This window comes from Helianthus annuus, chromosome 13 (assembly GCF_002127325.2).
Source record: "Helianthus annuus cultivar XRQ/B chromosome 13, HanXRQr2.0-SUNRISE, whole genome shotgun sequence".
Lineage (NCBI taxonomy): Eukaryota > Viridiplantae > Streptophyta > Magnoliopsida > Asterales > Asteraceae > Helianthus > Helianthus annuus.
The window spans coordinates 2,402,416-2,422,297 of NC_035445.2; the positions used below are offsets into that span (position 1 = coordinate 2,402,416).

At 35.7% G+C, this 19,882-nt stretch overlaps 1 protein-coding gene across 5 annotated transcripts; it reads right to left on the bottom strand.

Annotated features, from left to right (window-relative positions):
• Positions 1–269: 269 nt before the first annotated feature.
• On the bottom strand, positions 270–2,099 carry LOC110897337 (peroxisomal fatty acid beta-oxidation multifunctional protein MFP2-like). 5 transcript variants are annotated; one of them, XR_004875977.1, is made up of 5 exons: positions 1,623–2,099; positions 1,264–1,411; positions 1,005–1,139; positions 779–919; positions 270–697 (listed from the first exon to the last, which is right to left on the bottom strand). XR_004875977.1 is itself a non-coding variant. In XM_035981501.1 (4 exons), exons 1-3 carry the CDS (start codon positions 1,356–1,358, stop codon positions 859–861), a joined length of 291 nt encoding a protein of 96 aa, XP_035837394.1. In that variant the 5' UTR covers positions 1,359–1,429; the 3' UTR covers positions 270–697; positions 779–858. The 5 variants fall into 5 exon arrangements, 1 of the variants encoding a protein (XP_035837394.1); XR_002568556.2 differs by having other exon boundaries at positions 1,264–1,429; positions 1,498–2,099; XR_004875976.1 differs by having other exon boundaries at positions 270–424; positions 570–697; positions 1,264–2,098.
• Between the last annotated feature and the right edge of the window lie 17,783 nt (positions 2,100–19,882).

Genomic DNA, 19,882 nt, shown 5'->3' on the forward strand with positions numbered 1-19,882 from the left:
GTAAATAATCATTCTCTAAGTAAACAATAAAATATTTGTTAGTATTAAGTTGTTAAAGATTTTTTTTATTTTTTTTGTATTAAGTAATTAATTAATAATAGTAGTAGTAGTAGTAAATTGAATGAAAGAATGTCATGTGGCATTAAGTAGCCTCTTGCTTTTAGTATAAGAATAACATGTGGCATTAAGCATACTTTTTTATTAGTACTAGTTTTTAACCTGTGTCGCGCGTTGCGGCGACAACCTAGCGTTTGCGACTTCCTTACATGTACGCGCTACGATGATGACACTAACATATACATGACATATACAGCAAAGCGGCCCACCGCATGGTGTTGGCTCGTTAATCGTAAATTTGCCATTACTAATGTACACTATCAAGAAAACATTTTATTTTAATATTTGTACCAGCCTAAATCAATCCCTGCATACATACAAAACAAAGTACAATTGTATGTTTCCTAAATCAAATAGTAACAAACTACAAAGAAATTCTGAGGATAATAGTACCTTGGTCATCTTCTTCAATCGTATGCAGGAACATATATGTATGTGTTGAAGAAATTTACCTACCAACCAGCTTCAATGGTGTTGAGATCGTCATCGAAAGAATCAGCATGATTAGTTCAAGGGTCATGAAACCAATAGGCGACGTCCATTCTCATAATTGCGATTTTGCTTGATCCAACGGTGAACTCTACAAAAACATTATATAGTACATTCAATATTTACCATAAATGTCAATATATGTAAAGTAAATGATTAAAGAGAATCTAACCAACGGAGCCCCAAGTGTAGCTCTTTGGGCCAAATAGTTACATGGCTTAAAGAAGTCCCCATACATATTTGACCACTCATTCAACCTCTCATATATATATACTTAGATCCAACTGAATCTCCCCAGAACATAACCCCTCCCCTGTACACAAAACATATGTTAAAAACTTATAATATATATTATATTTATATAATTCTGATTAAAAATGTATATAAAAGCATGAAACCTGTAAGGTGGAAATCCCATTCCCATAACACCCGCGATATCCAAATCAGCTGCTTTTACTGCAATACCCTCGGCATATACTCTACACGCCTCGTTCACAACAAGAAAGAATATCCTTATCTGATAGTTTCGGAAACTGAAACAAAATCAAACCCGGTTATGACAAATTTAGTTAAATTTATACATTTCTTTTATGATTTTCACACACTTAAGAAAATTATTGGTTTTATCATCGATATTTTAAAAAAGAACAAAGTTACCTCATGACAACCATTAGAACAATCTTGTTCGGTTGTTCTTGATCAGAATTGTTCCCTCCAGGCAGTATTCTGGATAAACTCCATAGTTGATACATTCTGACTCCATCCCTGCATGATGATGATGCCCGTTTGGTCTCTCCGGTGGGTCCTAATATTTATTCAAAAACTAATAACAAAATAAATATAAAGAAGAAAAATAATGAGCTTTGTAAATTATAAAGAAGTAAGTTAAACCCGTCAACGGCGTTGTTCCTTTCAGCACCGGGAGGTCAAACGATGGCTGGTGATAATATGTCCCCCCATATGGGCTCTGTTTCAAATAAATTTAGAAACTTATAATTAGAGATGTCCGATCATACATATGTAGGCCCATCGGAGCCCAACCACCATGTTGTAATTTGTCGTATCAACAGCATTAAGCCCCCAGATTGACACTAATTCCCCATAGGCCGCTAGCTGTTCGGTGCACTAAAAGAAATTGGTAAATACATTCAAGAAGTTGCAAATATTTAAATAACAATCTGGGGACTTCCATCTTGACCTGTTTCACATCTATGTATGCTCTTAAGTTATATATTTGACTCATTGGAGAACTCAAATCAACCTATTTTCAAGAAAATGGGTCGAAATCAACATCTCTAATTAACACTTAACTACTTAAGTATGCGTAGAAGTACTATATGGAAAACATCTAAATGCTTTTATTGATTTCAAAACAGTGAAGGGTGATTTACATGAGATATAGGATTGGTGTAAAACATGAAGACACTGTGCATTTTCTTGCCTTGTATATTCTTAAATATACACAAATTAAAACAAAAATAATCAATTAACACCCATTATATTATACTAACTAGTGCTAATACCCGCGAATTTCGCGGTGTTGAAAAATGATATATTTGTTACTTTTAGAAAAAAAAATACGTTATTGATCATAAAGAAACTGTACGCGTAAACTTATTATGGAAATATGAAGTTAAAGATTAAAATAAAACGAAGCATCGTACTATAGAACTTCGCGGGTTTGACTAAATAATATGTAGAGGTATTGACAAAGAATATTATACGTATATGATGATCATAACGAAATTATCCGAACGAAATCATTATGGAACTCTCAGGTTTACCATCAACACGCCCAAGTTGTTTATAACCAAAATAGTGCTAAAACCCCGCGAACTTCACGGGGTGGAATAAATAATACGTCGTGAAATATAACAACATTCTTAACATAATTTACAAATCTGTAAATTTCTTTGATAATGAAAAAATATAATTATAAGTATCTAAATACTTGTTATGGATATCCAACTTCAGATTCTTGAATTGGTGTCTTTTTCTTATCTAACTTGAACCTATAAATAGCAAATTGCAAGTAAATACATTGATGAAACCACAAAGAATTCATGATAAATTGCTTCTTCTGTGTATCAAAAGTATAAGAAGCATCAACAAATACTTAAGGAGAATCTTAAGAAGCACGATGTATGTCATGAAATTTCATTTCTAGATGTCAAACATATTAAACAACACATAGCATATACAATGAAAACAAATAGCATATACAGTGATGCTAAATTAGATGTGAATGCAAACATTACTTTAAGAACAAATAATCTAAATAATAACTCCTATTTAATGAATAAAATTTCACATGCTGGCACACACTATAAGGGGACTAGGGGTGGAATCACTAGTGATGGATTCCATCACTCCCACTATCCAATCAGGAAATGCCATGTCATCAACCATATTTCCATCACTAGTGATAGAAATGGACTAGGGGTGGAATCACTAGTGATGGGTATTCCAATATACAAGTATTAATGCACAATGTACAAGTCATACCCTATAAAACTCAAAAGTTTCACGCGTGCTGGGTTTAACGCGTTTAAAATTCCACGCGTTATTGTTTGAGTGGCGCCGGTGTTATAACTCGTTTTGGAAAATTCCACGCGTGAACTTTGTGTATCACGCTTCCACCCCGTCCCCTCTAACAAACAAAGGAGTTAAGAACAAACGATTAGAAATCTTTATAGTCTTAAATTATTACTTAGTTCAGTACAGTATAGACAAAATTAAGATAAAGATATAAAAGTTAAAACGTTTATTTAGAATGCAATGAGAATAAATATAATTAACTGTGAATTCAATATAAATATAAACGTTTATTGAGAGTCGTTGATAGATCTTACACATGAAAAGAACATACCCTCTTGGTTATCATCCGTCTTTGTAATCACAGGGGTAGTATGACAATGAAAACACTAAACATTAAATAAATTCAAATAAGCCATTCAAGAAAGTATAAACCTTGGTCACGAACAAAAGTAATGACAATTAATGGATGGAAAACAATGAACAAAACAAAAAGACAACGAACAATTGAGAAAGCTACAACTCCAAATCCTATAACATCACAAACACAAACTCCTACCACAACCAAACAAAGCTTATATAATGAGAAGAAAGACGAAGATGGATGCATATATGTTACCTAGCTACAACAGGGAAAACACATTCATAGTGAAGAGCTGAAGGAATTGAACATCAAACGGCTTGTCCCCTGAAAATACCATTTTAACCCTTTGCCCAAAACACCTAACCTGTTTTTGGAAATTTGAGGTGAACAATGTAAGTACCAAATTAAAATTACAAAATGATCGGGTGGCCACATGCACAAAACATAAGAAGTCTTACATTTGATGAATTACGTTGAATGGTAAGTGTCACAAAAGTAATACCTTGTATTATCAATAAAAAAAGATAAAATTTGTGATTCCAAAGCAGCTTAGTAGCTTTAACAAAACATCTTTCTTAAAACACATATATACCCGATGATGTAATCTACGGTAATGCTTAGCCTCTTTTTGTGATAAGCCAAGTAAAGTTGTATCAACCATATGCAAAAACAGAACAAAAGGTCAAGAAAATGACTTTAAAATCATAAGTGTTAATTATTTACGTGATGTATACTCACCATAGCATGAAACTATTCACCTTTTGGTTTTTTAGCAAATTAGATAACTTTACCCTTGTTATCAAACTTTAATAGTCCGAAATTAGATGCTCGACTGGAAAATACAACACCCCGTTTCAGATTCGATAAATTAATAAGAAAAAAATCAAATGAAGAATATAAAGTTTTAGATTAGTAGACCTTTCACCAACCTGACAACCTGTTTAAGAGATAAAAATGTTGCCATGAAATTACTTAAAGTGGTCCATGGCAACCTGACAACTCGTTTAACAAATAAAAAATTAAAAACATAAAAAATAAAATGCAACCGTGAGAATAAATGCAACATTACATGGTTATAAATAAGTAAACTTGCCTCGTATCTTTATAAATCTATGACAGTTGTGATTTAAGTTGGTTTCTCATTTCTTCATATACGTTGGCTTCATCTCCGGGAGGGTGGTCAATTTAAAAATAAGACTGGGAGGTTAAACAGACAATGCAACTGATCCCACAATGCCATGCAACCTTACATTGGACGCAAAATCACCCTTTTTTGTTTAGTTATTTACAATCCAAACAAATGCCCTTTAACCTGTTATTACACAAAGTAAGAAATCAAAAACGCTCAATCAATATTTTAAATTAAGCCTAATGCAGAACACTTACACGGGCTTTATATGGTGTTGTTGAAGAGCAGTGCAACATGACCCTGTTGCACCGATGCCATAATTCAAACTTTGAAATTTTCTATTTATTTTCAAAATTTATTAAAATTCGTTGATCATAGTAAATATATTGATATATTATAGGAAAGTCAATTAGCTATCTAAAAAAATTAAGGAAAGTTATTTAAATTATCTAAATAAAAATTAATGAAATCAACATGAACATTTAAAATTCAAATTAAAATCATTTCCAAAATTAATGTAACATGCTTTAATTACGGTAAATATATTGTAGGAAAATAATTTCTTATTTAATTGAAATCTCAAAATTTGACTTCAACAAAAGTTTAACAAAAGTTATTTTATGTATAAATAATGACCGTATTTATAAATTTAAAAAGAAAATTTAGCAAAAGTTATGGAAATGAAAGAAATTCATTTTAAAAACTTACCTAGACAAATGCCCTTTAACCTCTTATTACACAAAGTAAGAAATAAAAAACTCAATCAATATTTTAAATTAAGCCTAATGCAGAACACTTACACGGGTATTATATGGTGTTGTTGAAGAACAGTTCCAACATGACCCTGTTGCACCGATGCCATAATCGGTACCGGTAGCGGCTGCCCCTTTACCAGCGGTTCCTATCACACATTTGTTGTTGGGGTCAAGACACTTATAACTTCAGTTCAAAGCTCTTATTTTGGTTGAGTAATTTTTCGAGTAAGTCTTTAATGAGACCACGAAAAGTTGATGCAAATAAACAAAAGTTTCTATAAATAACAAAAAGTAATTAGAAAATAATGAAGAATCGAACTCGAGCTTGAAAAATTTCTTACAAACTCCTAACTGGTATACACCATAGTTGAAATAGTATTTGAGTCTAGCTTGACTAGTTATTGCAGAAAAAGATTAACCAAAAGTAAATATATAATGAAAGAATACCTACCTAGGCTATGCCTCTTAACCCAAGGCTTATGCACTCCTCACCAAATTGAGGACCGCAAGCATTTTGAGCCTGTCTTTCGACCGACCGACTGCTGTTGTTGCTGCAAATAAAGATTTATAATTTGTTAGGGAGTTCTAATTGTATACGAATTCCATGTGTAAAAATTAATCTAATTTAAACTTTGACATTTCCTATTTATTTTCAAAGTTTATTAAAATTCGTTGATCATAGTAAATATATTAATATATTATAGGAAAGTCATTTAGCTATCTAAATAAAAATTAAGGAAAGTAATTTAAATTATCTAAATAAAAATTAATGAAATCAACGGGAACATTTAAAATTCAAATTAAAATCATTTCCAAAATTAATGGAACATGCTTTAATTACGATAAATATATTGTAGGAAAAAATAATTTCTTATTTAATTGAAATCTCAAAATTTGACTTCAACAAAAGTTTAACAAAAGTTATTTTATGCGTAAATAATGACCATATTTATAAATTTAAAAAGAAAATTTAGCAAAAGTTATGGAAATGAAAGAAATTCATTTTAAAAACTTGCCTAAATTTTGTTAAGTTAACAAAAATATAACTATAAATTTACCATAACAATATTTAGTGTAGTACATGGAAGAATTGGCGACTTGAAACGAACAAAAATACTCTAAAGTTTCCCTAGAAAAAGCCTTACTATAAGTTTAGTCAAAACCGTTAAAAGTTTGACTAAAATGTCAAAATTATAAATATGTCAAAATTATAAATAATGAGATTATTTACCATATTTAAAAAACTTAAATTTTGGATAGATAATATTTACCATATTTAAAAAACTTAAACTGTACCTCAATCGTCGTGGTATAAGACATTACTTATTATTATTTCTGCTTAATGCAATATCCAGTATTGTATGACTGCTGCAATAAAACGAAAAACAAATAAACAACACTATCTATACATAATATTAATAGCAGAAATCGTCTGAAACACCAGGTCACAGAATTGAAGTTGTCCCAAAAATACAGAACCAAAAAAACAATTATTTGATGATACTTTTGACATATATTGGTTACCTGATGTTTGGGTCCTTTCGAATGGATTTTCTTGAACCAAAGGACAATAAGGAGATTGCAAAAAATCAGATATGGAAAAAAAAATTATAAACACAGGATCATCTAAAATGGCCCGAATGATACAAATCCTTAAATACGATAGAATTGACCAGTTATCTCCACAATATACAAACGAAATCTATTAGACGAACATCAAAACCTGAATAATATATAAATATCGAAATTATACCTTTGTGCAGACGACATTTGTTTGTCAGAAAAGAAAACAAATCGAAGATCAACAAACCCTAGGTTATAACGAATGAAAATCAAATGAATGAACAATCCGAACGAAGACTGAATGTTAAATATTGATAAAATCATCGTGTTTAGTTGAAAGTATTTGTGATCTGACCTTGATTTGAAGCCTTGATATGAACTCCAACTTTTAAGACCGAGTATGATTCAATCAGAGTGGTACTTGTCGGAGAATGATTAGGGTTTAATTAGAAAGTTTGTAAGAAAATAAGAAGACATATAATCAAGATTCAAGAATTGTCTGATAAAAAAGAGAATCGTACCTTGGTGATGGGATTCAATTTTGAGATGGATGAGAGGGAGAAGATGAAGAAACCCTAGATCCGGATGAAAAGTGAAGTTCTGGTTAGGTTATAAGAAATAAATAGTCATGCTAAATGATGACCCATTTACATCAAACGGGTCCGCTTTACCCATCACATAAAGGAATAGAAGTTTGAGCGGGAAAACACTAAAATGGAGCTCTAGATGGTGGACATGTGTCCCCTAATTAAGGCTTTTATTAGGTTGTATAGATATGCTGAAGATTAACTTGCCTTGGTGTCATAGAAGTATAGAACTTGAGATAGAAACTTGACTTAGGGATGGACAATTTGATCTCAAGAATTGGTGCAACTGCAGCACTCAACTTTTTTTTTTACATCATGAAATCGTAGCCTCCTTTTGCTACATCAGAAAACAGATCAGGTCGCCGGAACCCTAAACATCGTTTCAATCGGGGTTGCGTCTCCGAAACCCTAATCGCCGCTGTTACCAGGTAACTAAGGATGACGGAGGGGGATTTGACGGCAAATGCGGCGGAGGACAGTGGTGGCCACGTTGGTGGTGACGCTGGAAGACAACGACACATACAATATAGGCGGTGTTCGGTGGAAACGTGAGCGATCGATTGAAGGACTGGCAAGTGTGTGGAAGATGATGGCGCAACAAAAAAGATTTCTTAGGAGCAGTTTTGTAATTTGGTTGGTTGGGTGAGGGCAGATATGGTAATTTGGTCTGTGCACCGACCTTTGTGTTTAAGATATATATAATTAGATTTAAAGAAAATATTGAAGTAATTAAAGATTATAGAAGATGATAAAGGTAAATGAAACTAAATTAAAATGAAAAGGTCTAACATGAGTTTCTATTATTTATGATATTTCTTACGTTTTTATGCTAACTAGGTTTATCACCCTAGCCGTGTTGCGGGGAACTTTATTTGTTATTTAGTCTGTGTTTACATGTGTTTTAAAATTACTACGAACGCGTTGCACACGGAACCACTAACAAGAATAAAAAGAAAATGTAAAAAACTGTAAAAAATAATCGAAAGAAAATCAACCAAAAAAGTTGTATGTTAATGATGTTGTTCGTATGAAACCCGTGGTTAGAGATGAGCAAATAATATTGGGTACCGGTACCGAATTTCCCGAACAGAAGGATCCTAAGTACCAATTCGGTACCGACTTTTGGCGTTTCTAGTACCGGTTCGCTACCGATTTTTACCTTCATATATCGGTACCGTCATGGTTGTAGAAATCTCTAGTCGCTAGTCGGTCGGTGAGGTGGGGACTAGCGATTAATCGGGATTAATCGGATATAATCGGATTAATTGTAATTAATCGAAAATTAATCGAGATTAATCGGTGATTAATCGGGGATTAATCGGTGCCTAGTCGGGATTTTTACAACCATGGGTACCGTAATCGGTATTTTCGGTATCGGTTGCCACGGAGCTCTGATTAGGGATGAGCAAATGGTACCGTGTAGCAGTACCGAATTTCCCGAACTAAAAGATTTTCAAACTCAATCAGGTACCGACTTTTGGCATTTTCTGTATCAGGCTGGTACCGATTTTTACCTTCATGTACCGATAATGAACCAGACCGTACCGGTATTTTCGATACCAGTATTGATTGACACCAAACTTATCCAACTTAGAAAGTAAAGAAAATAATAATAATAATTATTAGTATATTAATATATAATTATAATACATTATAATTACTGTTCATTTAAGTTGAATCTATACTATATAGTAAAGTAATTTTTAATATATAGTAATATAGTAATAATAATAATTCCCGTTGTTATGAGATATCGTCCCTATATATTTATATTTCTTCTTAAAGTTTTAGGAAAATCTTAATTAGTCGATCGGTAAAGCTTTCCAAAAGATTGTCCTCTTTCAAAGTCACCATTTTGGTTGTAGCTTAGTAACATAAATAATCTATCATTTCATCAATATGCATCAAGCATATTCATGCACATTCATTTTATACCATACTATCTGATATAATCTCCTGTTGATTTTATGTACAACAAAGAAAATAGAGATTCCATTTGCACTTTATTTTGGGATTATGGCAACTGTCAACAAAAGACGGGTACAAACCGCCTCGTCTTTGTGTGCTACATGTGGCGAAACAGGTTAGACAACCCGATCTACATGCTTTCTATGGGTGTCCGTAATTTGGGGTGGGAGACTTTGTGTAAATCTTGTTTTGATTTCACTGTGTGAATTTTTTTCCCTGTTTGTCGTTTTTAGCTCCTGGCTAGAAGCTTTTTTCCCTTTTAATGAAATGCCGCGTTCAAAAAATAATTATAACACATTCTTTAATGTGTGATAAATTGTTAATGTCGGATGTTAACTGAAGTGTTCAACTTTAAGGAACAATGAAATCCAACACTAATGGAGATAACATGCACGTAATCAAACATTGATTATGTAAAAATATATTAATAACCGATATTCATCATGGATTGGATTAATGATTATTTGTGTATTGCATACATCACTTTTGTCACCAAAATACGTTGGAAATAATACATAAAATAATAGCTACAATACAACAATAATGTTTTTGTTTCACCAACAACAATAATGGTTTTCCGTTTATTAATCAGAAAAAACACCAAAACATTTAGTCATTCAGACTGCGTGGATAACTAATTGTTTTTGGCCCTAGGTATTATATATATATATATATATAGGGTTAGGATCATGTGAGAAGCACTAGGCTAATTGAGAAACTTGAGAAGCATTCTGGACCACACATTTTCCCTAAGCTTTTCGTAATATACACATATGTATAGTATAAAATTGACTATATACATATATGTATAATTCAAGATTTGACAATATACATATATGTATATAGTCAATTTTAAACTATACATATGTGTATATTACGAAAAGCTTAGGAAAATGTGTGGTCCAGAATGCTTCTCAAGTTTCTCAAATAGGATGGACTTCTCTTAGGATCCCTACCCATATATATATATATATATACACACACTAGGTTATCACCCGCGAACTTCGCGGGTCGGAAATTGTTGATGCAACAAATACAAGACCAAGGCATGTAGCGATATCTCTGGGTAAAAGGGTTCAGGGGTTAGATTAGCCTAACGCAGGTCGTGGGGTCCCCCCACGTTTGCAAGACGTGGAGAGAGGTTCACTAGTATTGTTTTTATCCTCCTTAGATCTTGAGCTGATTAGAAAACCCAGAAAGCGATCGTTGGAGAAGATGAATTATTTAGTGTGAAGAAGAGAAGCAAGCATGAAGCTAATTCTCAAGAGGGAGAAGGAGAATCAGAGAGTTAGGGTGATATCTGCTGATCCTGAATGGCTGGAATGAATGGCAAGAGGCTGTTATTTATAGGGAAAGAATATTCTATAAGAGGAAGCCTTTGACCAGTGATCCTTGGCTACAGTGAGGGACTTGCCCATTTGAGGGTTGAAGGGTTTAGACCTGCGGGTAAAAGCGTGTTCTCTGTGCACATACTCTCTTTTACAGCTGTGAGAGTGTTGGACACGCAGAGAGTGATGTGACAAGGCTCTGACTTGTCTTTTTACTGTTCATGACCGTTGGACTTATTTCCGAACCTTTTAACCTTTCAACCTTTTAAGCTGCTGTGTTTCTAATCAGGTTTATTAAGGTTTGAGCTACCCCTGTCATCAGCCCCCCAAGTCAGAGGTATTTGGGGTGTAAGCTCAAATGCTTCTGACTTTTGTACACGATTTTTATTGCTTAAAGGCTTCAAGGCTTGAAAGGTTATCAGGTGTCTAAGTTTTTTGGATTTGAATTTTGAAATGACAGTTAATGTGATGGATGGCAGTTTTTTGCCTTTTGCGTAATAATAATTGCCTAGACTTCACTTTATTTTTTCTTTCGATCGTCTCTCCTGGGTGCTAGCAAAGATATGTATGTGAGTTATTCTTGTCTCACTAGAGGAAGTTGAGGCTTTTTGTAAATAATGGGGGATCGATCCAAAGTTTAATCTGGTGGCTCTGGGTTTACATAAATCGATCGATCAGTGTCCCGCTGGTTTGATTGCTCTTTATTGTTGTCATTTCGAGTTTTCCAACTTGTGTCATCCGTTTTCAGTCTTTGTTCTGAATATTTTAGAGTATTATCGTGTGTCGTTTGTTCAGTTGCGTCCTCAAGGTCTTGCTGGGATTTTACATTTTGAGGTTTTATGATAGGGTATGACCCATCGTTGTTGTTCCGATGTTTCTTCCGTTTGACCAAGAACGACGATTGGGTCACGTTTGAGATATCCCAAGTTGATGTTTGTTTGACTTCCTCAATGGTTACTACCTTTGGTTCTTTGAAGGACCGATTTTTCTGGATTTCAGAGTCCATTGTTCCTTTCAGGCTTGTTTGGAGGCATCCTTATGTTGTTTTGAATGAGCTTGAACCTTTCAAACACGAGATAGATGGTTATTGAAGTTTATTAGGGGGTGTCCTTCCAGGCTTTGTCCCTTTCCCGAACATCTTTTAGTGTTGGTGGATGTTAGCAAGTTGTGGGACAAGCCGGATCGTGACCCTGTGCTCGTGAGAGATGATCAAGATATGATATTTTGTATTTTCTGCTTATGTTATATTTTATTTGTTGCAGTTATGTTTGCCTTAGACTTTATCAAGAGCGATGACACATCTGATGTTGTGTTTGGAGATGCCGAGGCTACAACCGGCGAAGATGTTGTTGTTAGGGGCACTGAACATAGGTTCGAGGGTTCAGGCTATGTGAACGTTCCCAATGTCAAGGGTTTCACCAAAGTTGTTGCTTCCAAATTCTCTACTCGTCGTTCGAGCTGTTGTTTGATAAATACTGCTGACCAACCATCGGCTTCTGAGCCGGTGGAACTAAGTAATGACATAGAGGATTCGGTCGACTCGGAAGTTGGGGTTGAGAGAAAAAAAAAGACAAGGAGTTGCCCTTGGTGATTGTTAAGGAGGGTAAAGTAGCAGGTAAGAAGGTTGTGAGCTTGAAGGGTTTCAGGAAGGGTGGTGAAGGTTCCACCAATGTTAATCAAAAAGAGGTTTATGTGCTGGATTGGAGGGTCACAGTTGGTGACAGCTTCAAGCCTTCATCCGTTTGTGAGGATGTTCTTACCCACTTTGATTCTCCTGTTGTTCGAGGTTCTTGCTCATCTATGGACGATGAACTGATGTTTTTGAAAATGATGATGGGTGCTTGCAACCTTGCTACCTTGCTTCTTGAGGGTGTATCCCGATTTCGAAGAAAGGATGCAAGAATATGAAGTCTTTTCAAAGAAGAGGGATGAGATGAAATCTTCAATGGTTGCTTTGAAAGAAGCTGAGGGATATGCTAAGAGGGAGAAAGCATTGCTGTTTGAAGATTTTTAGGAATTTTCTTCCCGCACAAGACTGAATTGGAAAAGCTCTTGGAGACTGACAAGGTTCAAGTCAGGGTCGATAAGGCTGCCTTGGAGCTTCAGAAAAAAGGCCTTATTAGAGGAGAAAGAAGGGTTAAAGACTTCACTTGCCGGAGCTAAAACCCAACTCATTGAGCGTGAATTCCAGCAAGTGGTTAACTATCTTCTCCATTCATCGGAGTTCAAAAAGGTCTTGGGTGATGTGTACACCGAGCTTCTTGCTCATGGGAGACACCAAGATTTGTTTGCTGGTTACAAAGCTTTGTAAGCCTGGGGAGCCTTAGGAAAAGTCTTCTCTTTTTCAACCCAAATCCTTCGAAGTTTTCAAGGAAACTGTTTTGAAGGTAGGGATATTATTTACCCTTATGTGGGTAAAGTCTCCAAGTATTTTGGTAAACCTTTGCCTGTCTTGCAGGAGCTAAAACCCAAGGGCCTTAATGAGGCTGTTTGTAACAAAGTGTTGAAGTCCCTCTCGAAGAAACGTCCTTGCTCCGGAGATAGCGAGGAAACGTGTTCTGAAGGTGGTGAGGGCTCAAAGGGTTCAAACCTTGAAGCCTCCGAGGCAGTGGGTGCAGCAGGGAGGAAAAAGAGGAAGGCTAAAAAGACCCAAGATGATGGAGGTTTGAAGAAGGATGATGCATCAAAGTCTACCATCCATGACGTTGCTAAGTGAAGAAGAAACCTTAATTCATAGCTTTCTTAGCATGTCGAATAATGTTATGGGTTGTTTGTTTGAACATCTTTTTATTTTAAAGGAATCGTCTAGATCCCTTGGTGGTTAAAGCCTTGAAGGCTTGTGGACAATGTTTTATGTTTGATGGCCAGTAGGGCCCTTGCTATCTTTAACTTATCTTGTTATGTCTATTGTGTTGTTCTGTTTACTCCCTTGTGTTTTCATTGGTTTTGTATGTTGTCTTTGTTTTGGGTGGTGCATCTTATGTTATTTATACCTTAAAGGGTTCAGTGCTGCAGTCACTTAGCCTTAGGATATTTTTAACAAGAAGATACAACCTCTATCCTATGTATGACATTCACTTAGAGTCTTTTTGGTTCGTAAGCCAATGTTGGGGCTTAAGGAACATTTGGTGTAGGCTGTTCAAACCCGTCTATGAGACATGATTTTTAAGATTTCTCTGAGTCTCATGGAGTTGTATTGATTTAGGAACTCACCCCTTATATAGGTCCATTCAACCCTTGAACCTATTGAGCGATGTGGCCTGGGAGCTCATCCCCTTACATGGCCCTTGCCATGGAGTTTCTTGCTAGGTTCTCAACCTGATTATAGGATAAAAAGACAAATTTTGATTCATTGTTCATTCATTTTAAAGTACTTTGATTACTAGGGGAATAGAACAACTTTTGAACTATTTGTAACACGTTTTGGTTAAACATGGAACCTTTTAAGGTTGTTGCCATCCCAATGGTGTAACACCCCAAATCCGTATGTTATGAAATAATATTATTTCCTTGATGTTAAATAACAGAAAATGGTGACCGTAAAATGGTACCGTAAGAAAATGACAGTAAGTTTAGATTCATATGTGTAACTAAGTTAAATTAAGAAAAGAGGTCAAGTTAGTATAGGAAATAACAAATTTAAACATATCTTGAAAGACAAGGGGGCTAATGTGTAAATGTGATATATATTTGATAAAAAAAAAAGAAGCCAGGGGTTGTTGGCTTTGGGTCGTTCGCACAAGGGCAAGGGGAAAGGGGAAACCCTTCTCCTTCAACTACAATCAAGAACTCAAGAATTGAACCTGAATTTGGGGAGAAATCGGATGCATGAGCTTATATTCTTAATCATCTAGACAAGATGAACATGTGGTAAGTTGAATTTTGTGAATTGTTGATCTTACATGATGTGGGTTATTGATTAATCCACGAATTGGTATGAAATTAAGCGTGATAATGTGTTAGAATCGCTATACAAAACGTGTATTATGTATGATTTCGGTTAATTTGATGATTTAAGAAGAAACCCACAACTTTGAAGGAAGGTAGCGACATGGGTGTTCTACCCATGTTCAATCCTTGTTTGATGTATTTGTTACTAGCTTGAAATGGGTTTGTGATGTTAGTTTAGGGTTAATTGTATGAATGGAATGTGATTTTGAACACTCTCTTGGTGATTGAGAATTTGGAAGTTAATGACTAGACTTGAACTAGTTGTAAACTATGCATAGTAGGTTGTACGCACACCAAGTGCTCGATAAAATGACTAGGTGAAGCTAGAAAGTGAAATTGTATGCAAGTTGTGAGTTTACATGTATAGAAAGCGATTGTGGTAAAAGTAGTAGTTTACTAACTTGGAAAAATATGCTTTAGATGGTACTCGTATATAAATTCGGGTTGAAAGTATATGTCGGTCAAACTTATGCATTAGAAGCTTGTACATTGTGTTTAAACGGGTGAGGTTGCTATGGGGTCTACTAATTCCTTAATTACGGTTAAAAGTGAACATGTACTAAATATATATAGCATATAACCTCACTAACAAAGGATGATGCTAGGATTATGCTAAGTTGATTCTTATAAGATATGGTTGTCAAATGTAGCGTTTTGAAGATATTAGTATGTAGGCACTAATTATGTGTTATGTGTGATAATGAATTTGGATTTCGAAGATATTAAATATCGTGGTTGACAAATCATGTCGTATGCATGTTAGTGAAAGTCGATGTTGATAAGAATAGGTAAATATGTGTTAATTTTGATTACCCGATGAATTACGTGTGTTGGAAAGGATATGAAGTTGACTAGATGTTTTAATGCTTGTTAGTAATGACTAAGGAAAGTTAAGTATGAATTATGCGAATGATATGATTGTTACATATACAAATGAGTATGCTAATAAGAGCGTGGTTTCGATGAAATGAAAGTATAGGAATCACGTCGTGACGGACTCAAGCATGAAAGGATAACGGGTCAAGAAAAGGCGAGGAATCGGATACGAGCACGGACGCATAAGGTAAGTGATTTCCGTAATCACTTCTTAGTTCAAGTAAGTAATAAAGTGTTGAAATTAATTAAACATGATGTTTGAGGTTAAATATGTAGGAAAGTCTTTCGTCGTAAATGATGGGATTAAAGTTGACCAAAATGCCCTTGATGGGTATTTTGGGCAAACGATCCTAATAAGTAGTTTAGTAACAAGTTATAGATTAGTATAATGTCTTGGACAAATATGGAAGCGAAGAGTATGGTTTTGGTATGTCATAAACCATTTAACGCGCAAATACCCTTAACGGGTCAAAACTAAGTATATGAACGATAATGTGTTAAAAGGATGCAAAATGTCTAAGAACTTATTATTTTATGATAGATGTCACGGATATTATTAGGTTTATAAGAATTTATGGTAAAACAACAAGTTACGTTGATGAATGCATGAACGGGTCGAATTGTGGGTAAGAGGGTAATAAGCCGATAGTGTAAGTTAAGAATTTCCTTAATCCGGACATGGGATTTTAAGTTCATATGATAGAATGTGAATTTACAAGCATGTAGGAAGAAACGGGAGGTCAAACGGGTAAACGGTTCAAAAGTTACGCGCGTTTTAGTGTGTACGGACGACGAAACGAATCTGCAGAAAACTGCAAAATCTAGAGGGCGTCGCCGACGGGTAGGGGGCCGTCGCCGACGGGCAAGGGAAAATCAGTTTTTGTGCTGACGGGTTAATTATCTGTCTACGGGTTTTTGGGCTACGGGTAAATGCAAGGCCCGTCGCCAACGGCCCTAGGGGCGTCGGTGACGGCCTTCCCAAGTCCCAAAAGTTGAAATCTTGTTATTTAAGTTAATTTATGTACCGTGGGCTTCGGTTTGATATCCGTGGACTACGGCGGACTTTCCAAACATGATTTTGAAGGTTCCTTGGATGTTTATGGGCTATAAAGCTAAGTCTAAGACCCACGTTAATAATGTATGATTATGTAAGAGGTACGCGTGATCTAGTACGTGTTCGTTAAAGTATGTACATATGTAGATAAACAAGTTTGTGTGTTTGTATGTATTTGTATACGTATGTAGAAGTTATGTAAGCATGTATGTAGGCATACACGTATGTATGTTTATAACTCCAAGTGTACGTATGTAGTAGGATATGTAGTTATGCTTAATGATATGTGTGAGTGTATGTACGTATGTCTAGTTGTAGGAAGGATATGTAAGTATGTAGTTGTGTATGTACGTATGTAGATGTATATGTATGTGGGTATGTAAGTACATAGATGTGTATGGTTTAAACACATTGAGGATTAACGTTATTAATGGTGTACCTTGAGAATGATAAGTAATGCAGGTACATTCATGGAGCCTCGCCAGGAAATGGATACGCAGATGTTTTTGTTTATACATTGTGTGCTAATGTTTTTGAATGTATGTGGTGAATGCAGGTTGTGCGGGTCACGAAGGATCATCAAGGAATAAAGATCGAAGACCGAGTCACTTAAGGGATTATACGGGGTTGTCTAAGGATGTAAATTTGTTGTACATAAGCTATGATTTATTCTATAATCGAGTCAGTTTGTTGTATTCGATATAAAAGAGTTATTTTAAAAGTGAACTTTCAAGTAAGACGTAAGGTTTATAATGAAAGAATTTTTATGGCATGAACTTCCGCTGCGACTTTCGTTAATTACGTGTTAGGGTGTAACAAATGGCGGGGAAGCTTTTTGCCTTGCGGACCTGTCAGCTTGTATGATCCCCCTTTGTGGGCTTTAAGGATAATGTATGGCCCTTCCTTCTTAGGACCATGCTTTCCTTGGCTTTCTTTCTTGTTGGCCTCATTGTTTCGAAGCACAAGGTCCTCAGGCTTGAAGCGTTCATGCTTCACCCGTGTATTGTATATGATTCTATGTTTTGCTTGTACCTTGCTTTTTGTATGGCTGCTTAATCACGAGCCTCTTCGAGGAGTTTCAAATTCAACATCGTCTCTTTCTTATTTGGCTTGAGGTCGATGTTAATTGTTCTTTGTTTTGTTGCTCCGATTTCAACTCGGATTACAGTCTCTGATCCAAACACTAGGCTGTAGGGTATTTTCTTTGTGGCTCGTTTTCTTGGTTGTTTGAATTTCCAATAGCACACTGGGAAGCTATTCGAGCCAGTTGTTGTCGTATCTTCCTAATCGAGATTTAATCCCTTCAGCAATGTTGTGGTTTATCCTATAAACCTGGCCATTAGATTGTGGGTAAGCTACCGAGCTGAATACTTGAGTTATTCTGAACTCCTTGCACCAGGAGCTAGAAGGTTTCTCGGCAAACTATTTCCAGTTATCCATGACTAGTACCCCTGGGAGCCCAAAACGATAGATTATACTTTCGAAATCAATGACATGCTTCCCTGAGATTTTTGCCAATGGTTTTACTTCTAGTCACTTGGTGAAGTAATTCACGGTTACCAATAAGAGCTTGACTCCTCATTTGGCTAGTGGGGATGGACCAACAATGTCTATACCCCACTTGTGAAATGGCTAAGCCAAGGAGATGGGAACGGGGTCATGTTTGGGGCTTTTGGGTACCGGAGCATGTTACTGACAAGTTTCACATTTTCGCAGTTGTTCGGAGGTATCTCGATGCATGGAAGGCCAAAAGTGTTCGAGGTTCATCAACTTTGACACTACCGATTTTGGGCCACAATGAGCTCCACATATCCCTTCGTGAACCTCTTTGATCAGATATTGGCTTTGTTTTGGGCCAACGCATCGAAGTAGTGGTGCAAGGTATCCTTTTTTCTAAAGGATATATCCTTGTAACATATACTTCCTTGACTTGATACGAACCCTTTCAGCCCTAGTCTGGTCATTAGGTAATTCATCGTTTTTTGGGAACTTTTCAATGGGAGTCATCCAATTTGGCCCTTCTTCGGTGATCACATCTTAAAACTCGTGTTTTTTGGATGGATGGTATTTTTGATACCTCAACTAGTATCTTCTTGGTGAGATGTGCAAACGTAAGAGATGCAGGCTTGCTTACTGCATCAGCTCTCTTGTTTTGAGATCTTGGAATTTATTTGATGGCACATGTTTGAAATGTGTTAATCGATTCCTTTGATTTATTTTGGTACTTATTCATGTTGGGTTCTTTTTCTATGTAGATGTTATTGTCTAAGCTTGAGAGAGTCTGTGAGGACTTGAAGCCTTTTGACACCCATATTTTTTGCAAGCTTGAGCCTAGCAATCAATGCTTCATACTCAGCTTTGTTGTTTGTAGTCTGAAATTCAAGACGAAAGACATACGTGAATTCCAATTCGTTGGGATCAATTAGAACTAGCCCTGCTCATGACCCTTCAACGCTGAAAGCTTCATCGGTAAAGAGCTTCCAGGTATCAGGGTTGGAGGGTTCAACTGCAGTTGTATTAACTTCTGTTATGGCTTCTTTAGGGACTTACAAGATGAAGTAAACCAAGATTTGAGCTTTGACAACTTTTCTCAGGACATAGGTGATTTTGTGTTCACCTAGTTTCACAACTCATTTGACTAATCGTCCGGAATTTTCTTGTTTTTCAAGCACATTCTTAATTGGTTAGTCAATGATCACTTGTATCGGGTGTGACTGAAAGTACCTTCGAAGCCTTCTAGCCGTTTAGACTAGGGCTAGAGCAATTTTTTTTCAAAGAAGAATATTTGATTTCTGCTAATTTTGAAGTTTTGAAAAAGTAAACGGGTATCTGAACATTGTTTCGTTCAATGATCAGAGCCGTATTTATGGCATTTTCAGCAATCAAAAGGTAGATAGAGGTTGTTCCTCCTATTTTCGGAGCCAAAATGGCTGGGAGTGAAGCCAAGTGTTGCTTCCTTTGCTTGAAGTCTTCCTTTTGGGGTAAAACGCTTCAAAGCTGTAAGCTTTCCATCGAAAGTCTTTCTTGTTAGCACATCCCTTGAGGGTTGGCTTTTATGCTTTGTTTCCTCATGATGTGCCCTAGAGACGAGCACTTGACTGGATTAAGCTTCATGTTGATCTTTCTCGAGTTTTGGAAGGTTTCTTGTATGTCATCGAGCATTTGG

Coding starts and splice junctions, on each gene's coding strand:
- LOC110897337 (XM_035981501.1), bottom strand. CDS start 1,358: ATGTATCAACTATGGAGTTTATCCAGAATACTGCCTGGAGGGAACAAT. Junction 1,140..1,263: donor GTTCTAATGGTTGTCATGAG/GTAACTTTGTTC, acceptor ATTTTGTTTCAG/TTTCCGAAACTATCAGATAA. Junction 920..1,004: donor ATGGGATTTCCACCTTACAG/GTTTCATGCTTT, acceptor TTTTGTGTACAG/GGGAGGGGTTATGTTCTGGG.